Source organism: Acinonyx jubatus, chromosome F2 (assembly GCF_027475565.1).
Source record: "Acinonyx jubatus isolate Ajub_Pintada_27869175 chromosome F2, VMU_Ajub_asm_v1.0, whole genome shotgun sequence".
Classification (NCBI taxonomy): Eukaryota; Metazoa; Chordata; class Mammalia; order Carnivora; family Felidae; genus Acinonyx; species Acinonyx jubatus.
The window spans coordinates 2,795,192-2,801,735 of record NC_069394.1 but is presented as its reverse complement, the minus strand read 5'-3'; the positions used below and the strand labels follow the sequence as shown (position 1 = coordinate 2,801,735).

The 6,544-nt window shown below is 59.4% G+C and overlaps 1 protein-coding gene across 6 annotated transcripts in view; it reads right to left on the bottom strand.

Moving 5' to 3' along the window:
• Window positions 1-4,675: 4,675 nt before the first annotated feature.
• Window positions 4,676-6,544, bottom strand: part of SLC45A4 (solute carrier family 45 member 4) — an 80,565-nt gene continuing 78,696 nt past the window's right edge. For 4 of the 6 annotated variants that reach the window (XM_053208685.1, XM_053208683.1, XM_053208684.1 and 1 more), the window contains one exon: window positions 4,676-6,447. In XM_053208685.1, the coding sequence (XP_053064660.1) occupies window positions 6,088-6,447 (360 nt within the window). In that variant the 3' untranslated portion in view covers window positions 4,676-6,087. The remainder of the gene's footprint in view (window positions 6,448-6,544) is intronic. The other 2 variants (XM_053208686.1, XR_008292857.1) reach the window with 2 other exon arrangements.

Here is a 6,544-nt window from a genome sequence, read left to right as displayed (position 1 = left end):
CTGTACGGTGTAGACCCAGCCAGGTCCCGAGTCTCCTGTGCCTATTCCTGGAGGACCGCCTTCCAACAGGTGGATCGGGGTGGGGTATGTCAGTTGCCTCCGGATCCCCCTCTTCAGGGATCCTCTACCTCTGCTCGGCACCGCGAGCACTTCAGATTGCGCCTCCTTGTTCAATCGGATTCTGTCTGCTTTCCATCCCTCCAGGACTCCCGCCCTTGTCTGAGTGTATGTGTGTATATGTTTCCTTTCACTTCTAAGAGCCTGGAACATGACGCTGTCCACCTTTTGGTATCTCCCAGAGCGGTTTCCTGACCTAAAAATTACGATACGGTCTCCTCCCCTCCATTTGTTGGAAGAACCAAGTACCACAATGATGAAAAGAGCCGTGCAAATGGAAGCAAATAAAAAGCTGATAATTACAGCTGATGTGTTCTCCAGACTGAGTTAACAGCCAGCTGTGCGACCTCATGAATAATTGAGCTCTTTTCACAAACTGTTCTTGTCTACCTACACCCTACTTGAGGTGTCCCACTCTGCCCAGGAAAATCCTCAAGCGCGCCACCCAGAAAAATTACATTACTGCTGTGTCTTTAGAAAGATGCATGTGATATACACAGGTAAACAGATAAAGAAAACTTCACTTTCTAACAAACACCCCCCCCTCCCCCCGTTCATCCTGTTAGAAGGATGTAGTGTCCCTAGCCACCTGAGTGGCTCAGTCGGTTGAGCATCCGATTCTTGATTTTGGCTCAGGTCGTGATCCCAGCTTTGTGGGATCGAGCCCCGCAACAGCACCGCGCTGAGCTCGGAGCCTGCTTGGGATTCTCTCTCCCCCTCTGCCCCGCCCCTGCTCGCGCTCTCTAAAATAAAAATAAAAGTCGCAGACCTACATGTGCTAACAAGATGATTAAATATCCCGCTAAACAGAACACGCAGACTGCAAACCCTGCCGTGCCCGCGTTTTTGTGGAAACAGCCAATTCTGCGGTGGCGCGAAGGGGGAGGCGTGGCCTGTGGGCGGCAGGGGGCGCTGTGGCTGCGGGCGCGCAGGAGCCCTGCGCGCCGGCTCTGTGGCCACCGGCCGCTCTGGCTGCGCCCCTCTCCCCCCAGCCCCGCCCAGCGCCCCCGCCCCCGCCCCCGCCCCCGCCGTGGAGCCTTTGAACCAACCAACCTGTGGTCCCGGCTCAGAGGCGGCCTTGGGCCAGCCCCACCCCCCCACCCCCATTTCCTCTAGGGCTGAGCAGGGGTGGCAGCAGCTTCCGCAAAGCAGGGCCCCGCCCGGCCTGAGGTGCAGGCACCCCAGCCCGGCGGCCTGGCTGCTTACCTGTGTGGCCGGAGGTGCCCGCCAGACCTGCGGCCACGCTGGCCCGGGGCCCTAGCACTGGATGGGCCCTGACAGGGCCAGTGACACGTGACCAGCCATGCAGCACACGGGGTGGGCGTCCTCCCAGGCAGGCTCAGCCAGAGCCCTCAACCTGGACCAGGAGAGGCAGGCAGAGCCGAGACCTCCTCAGCTCTGGCAGAGGGAGCTGGACTTGGGGGGGAGGGAGGGGGGAGCTGAGTGAGGCCTCTGCTGGGGCTCCAACGTGGGCCCCCAGGTTTGTGAACTCGGGGGCCGGGATTCTGGAGACTTCAGGGGCCCATACTCAGTCCACACTTACTGGCAAGCCTTGGGGCTCTCTGCCCGCCCCCCACCGGACTCACGCCGGCTGGGGAGTGGGCAGGGGCAGCCCCGGGTCCCCAGACCAGACACAGGGAGGGGCCCTGGGTAAGTGACACAGACACACCCACATGGTCACCTGGTAGGGAAAAGTTTATTACGATTTAACCACAGAGTGACAGCAAAACAGACACAGGGGGGCCCTGGTCACAGGCCAGGAGGAGGCAGAGCGTTCCACAAACAGAACCACGTGCACAACAGAAATGAACACACAAGCCGAGTATATACCTGAAAACAAGCACAGAACCAGAGACTGTGCAGGGACACACACACACACCAGGCCACTCCGGCCACCGGATGGAAAGGTTAACGTGCGACACTACACTCTGCTTTATGATCCCCCTTCCCCATAAAACATGTGTTTAACACACACACGACGTCGTTGCCAAATCAGCAAGAGCTGTTACAGTGCTCCAACTTAATAAGTTGATAAAAACAAGTTGTCCCGTGGCCAGTTCACAATGGAACTAAATAGTTTTGTTCCGAGATGCCTGGGGAGTGTCTCTGGTAACAAGAGGCATTTCCGACAAGCAGGTCCTTCTGCCACCCAGAGACAGTCTCGGTCCGCAGCCCGTGGAGGGCAAGGGGATTCAGCAGATGGCGGGGGGGGGGGGGGGGGGCAAGTTGGGCACTCCACTCTCCAGGAGGTCCCCGTCGCCAGGCTGGGGGTTTGGGCCAGGAAGGTGGCAGCTGGCTTCCTGAGGAGGTAATGTGACGGGTGTCCAGGGCTGTGCTGAGCCGACCGCTCCCAGTGGGTGTTGGGCCACGTACCCCGCTGGCCGCCCCTCAGGAGCGCCCAGGGAGGGGGCCATCGGGGCAGCCCCTCCCGGCCCGGAAGCCAGTAGGAAGATGGATGGCCTGTCTCAGAAGCAGCCGCCTGCAGATACAACACGAAGAAGACAGCAGCGACCTCCCGAAGGGGGGGGACCAGCCGCAAGGGCACTCGCCTCACTGAAGGTGGACAGGAGCTCGGGGAGAAGCCGCGGCCTGGGGCAAGGGACGTCTGGGTGTGTCTTTCCCAAGGTGACCTGCTATGTGTTTTACAAACTTGGTCTGTGACAGGCGTCACCCGTCCGAGCTGCTGTGTGAACCGTTAGACACAGAACAGTTGGTACCTTGCGAAGTACTTTCCAAACATGCCACGTGAGCATCACAGGCTGCCAGGCGGGGCCTGTGTCACCTGGGGAGGCTGGAGGGAGAGCCCTGCTTTGTATGGCCCCTCCGAGAGCTTCCACTTTGGGGATCTGGGGGCAGGAGACCCCCTGGTACCTTTAAGAAAGGGACCTGAGCACTGTCTGCAGCCTCCGAGCCTCTGATGAGGGCCTGGCCGTCCGGCCTGCCCACCTTCAGGGAACACTGGTCTCAGCACTCCCCCAGCGTGGCCCCCGGAGGCTCCAGGACCTTCAAGGGCGGGCGTCTGAGGGGCAGCGGACAGCGGCTGGCACGCTCGGCCCTCCAGCCACCCAGAAGGTCACAAAGGCCCTCTGCCCATGGAGCAGGGATGGAAGGGTGCACGGGCAGGCCTTCCTCCCCGCACACGCTCCAGCAGAGGATAAAGACCTCAGCTGCACGTGTGTGGGTCATTTCCCGGAGAGATCCTTTCCTCAGCTGACTTCTACACGCAACAAGCCCGTCTACACTACACGGCAGGCAGCTAAACCGAACGCCTGCTGACTGTGCTCAGAGCCCTCTGACCCGTGCCCACAAACCCTGGGGCCACCGCCAGGCCGGCTCCGCCTGAACCCGGCACCCACACCTGCAGGCCCACCCCATGGGCACTCGCGGCCTGTCCAGCCACCAGACACAGAATCCTCCGAGTCACCGGGCTGAGGGTCCCCCCGCCCCGTGTCCGCCTGAGGAACGTATGGCCTTACGAGACACACGCCCCCGGGGTGCACACCAGCCACAGCGTGCAAACAGCCAGTCCCCTCAGCTCTTAAGACACAGGTGAAGGCACTCAGGCTTCCGAGTCCCTGCAAGGGAGGGCGGAGGCGCACCTCCGTGTTCACACCCGGAGCAAGGGCCCAGGAAGGCAGCTGCGGGGACCGCCTCTGATCCAAACCACAAGGTGCGTCCCTCCCCTCGCAGGTCTGTGCACAGACCGGACCTACGGAGTAGGAGTAAGACACCCTGGTCATCAACAACCAAACGGCTTCAAAACCTTTAAATCTCCGCTGAAGCGCAACCACCTTCCTTCTGCGCCGAGGTGTGTGTGACCTGTGCTGTCGCCGGGAGGGGCACACGACTACCCTTCGGACAGTGGCTTCAACGAAGTGTTCTTTGGGGGCTTTGCTGTTTCAGATCACGGGGAAGTTTAAGGCTGGGATCTCCAGAGTTAACCTGCGTTCTCAGTGGTGGTCCCACCCTGAGCCCCTCGCACCTAAAAACCAAGTGCCAGCCAAGCCCCTCGCGTCCAGCCGTCCGTGAGCACCGGCCACAGGTGAAGGAAGGCGGGGGGCGGGGGGGCGGGCGGCAGGCGTTTGGTTCATTTCAGATCTTGATTCGGGGCCGTTCTCCCCCCACCCGTACCCCCCGCCGCCCACTCTTCTGGCTGTCAGAAGACCCCCAACCACGGTCCCCGAGAACCAAAGCAGGAGGACCCACCGCCGCAGGGCCATCGGGGGACACAGGTCGAGCCGCAAACGGGGACCCGCCAACGGCGCCTGGCCGGGGGGCTCACGCGAGTGGCTGGCGCTTCGCGTCGATGCCGGCACCTTCCAGCGGCACGACGGACATTCCCCGTCGGAGCTCAACGTTCACGACGCCAGCGGGTCTGAACACAGAGAAAACGCTCACGTCTTCATGCCGGTTCTCTGAGGTCCGGGGCTCCTGCGTGGAAGGGGACCGACGCGGGCAGGCGCCACAGCTCCACAGACACAAGACACAACCCACACGCGCCACCGGCGGCCAGGAGGCGCGGCACGACCAGGGGCCGGCCAAGTACGCTACACAGCCATTCTTTTGAATACACAGAAAATTCAAGTAATTTATTTAAAAACTGCTTAGTCTCATCTTGAAATATATATATATATAGATATATATTTGCTTTAGAATGATCATATTGCAGCATGGTTCCTCATGCATCTTAAAGTTCTTTATTTAAAAAAACTTGAGGCAGCGAAGTATCACCACTGTCTGTGTCCAGGTGACACCAGGAGGCTTAGACTGACCATTCCAAGTAAGAGAAGCAGAAACCGCTGAGTTATAAAGAGACTGTGGTTTGAAAAGCATTTCCAAGTAGCTGCAGCATCTGATGACCGCACTTCCCCAAAGTCCGCGTCTGGCTCATACGCGGAAAGCAGAAACGGGGCAGAGTCCTCCGGGGGGGCGGCCCTTCCTTCCGTCCCGGACACCTGGCAACCGTTCGGGTTCCGGCGTCAAGCGGGGTGAGCAGGCGAGGAGGTCAGAAGAGGTCAGAGGCGGCCCAGCAGGAGCTCACACGCCCGGGGCGGCCGTCCCACACACCCGAGGTAGGCCTGGCGGCAGGACCCAGGGGGCGAGGCCACTCCTGGAGCTCTGCCCTCATGATTTCCCCAGCAAACGGTTTAAACACGAGTCAAAGTGCAATGAAGAGCCCACAACCTCTCCGGGGAGCTTCGGACAAAGACGACGGGGTCGGGGGGTCGGGGGTCGGGGCACGGACACGCGCGTGCACCTGCCTGGGCCCTGCCTCCCCCGGGCGCTGGTGGGGGGCGGCCGCCGCCTCCGGCTGCCCAGAGGCAGGGCTGCCCCACGCACCATCTGTCAGAATCTCTGAGGACAAGAGGAAATGCTGTTTCTCCTAAGAAAACCAGTTTTGAAAGGAAAACTTTTCTTCTAAAATAATCATAAAGGAAAATACTCTCCAATAGCTGCAGCACCAACAAGACAGGAGATCTGACAGAAAGTCCAGATACCTGCAGGCGTCCAGAGAGAACGTGATAAAGAGATCTCAGTCCCGGACTGCGTGACTGCCACCTGGAGTACTCAGGTAACAAACGGCAAAGGACAGCAGGTTATTTTGGTTTTCAATTGTAACCTTAGAAATGAACATCTTATTTTTCTCTAAACTGCTTGTCACTATTGTAAATCTGGTTTATAATTTAAAAACATGCAGAATAATATACCTGCAGAATGAAAGAGGTGAAATTACAAGATCTCTTTCAATTAAAAAAAAAAAAAAAAAAAAGATTTCAAATGATTTTTCTTTAATCATGGACAAAGTAATTAGCGTGGTGTTTTTGCCTAGCGGCCCGACCCTACCCTACAGCTACCGCGTCTCCACCCGTCTCGCCAAGGAACTCTGGCTCGAGCGCGGCCACCACCGAAGCAACGGCGACCGCCCCGCCCCGCCACCCCCCCTGGAATGTGTGCGCGCAGGGGTGAGGCTCAGACCATAGACTCCGTCTCCACCTGCCTCGGCTGGCCCTCCTTCCTGGTCAGCCTCAGGACGGTGGGCTTCTCGCCGCCGCCCCCGCTCTCCCCCGAAGGCTGGGAAGACAGGCCTTTCTGCTCCTCCTTGACCTCTACCGACACGTCTGGGTAGATCACCAGGAACGTGGCCGTCAGGAAGCCCAAGAAAGAGCCCACGGAGGCCACCATGGGGATGACGCGCACGGTCCCGACGGCGTCGACCACACCCCCGAGGGCGGACGCCACCAGGATCTGGGAGATGTACACCTGGCAGGAGAGGATGGCACAGTCTATGCCAAAGCCACGCTTGGAGCTCCCAGGGCTGTGGTGGACGTACTGCAAGAGAAGAGAGCGGGACAGTGAGGGCCGTGGGGCGGTCGAACCATCAGCCAACATGCCCGTGGCTTGAATAGTAGCTCAGAAGAGTCTGGAA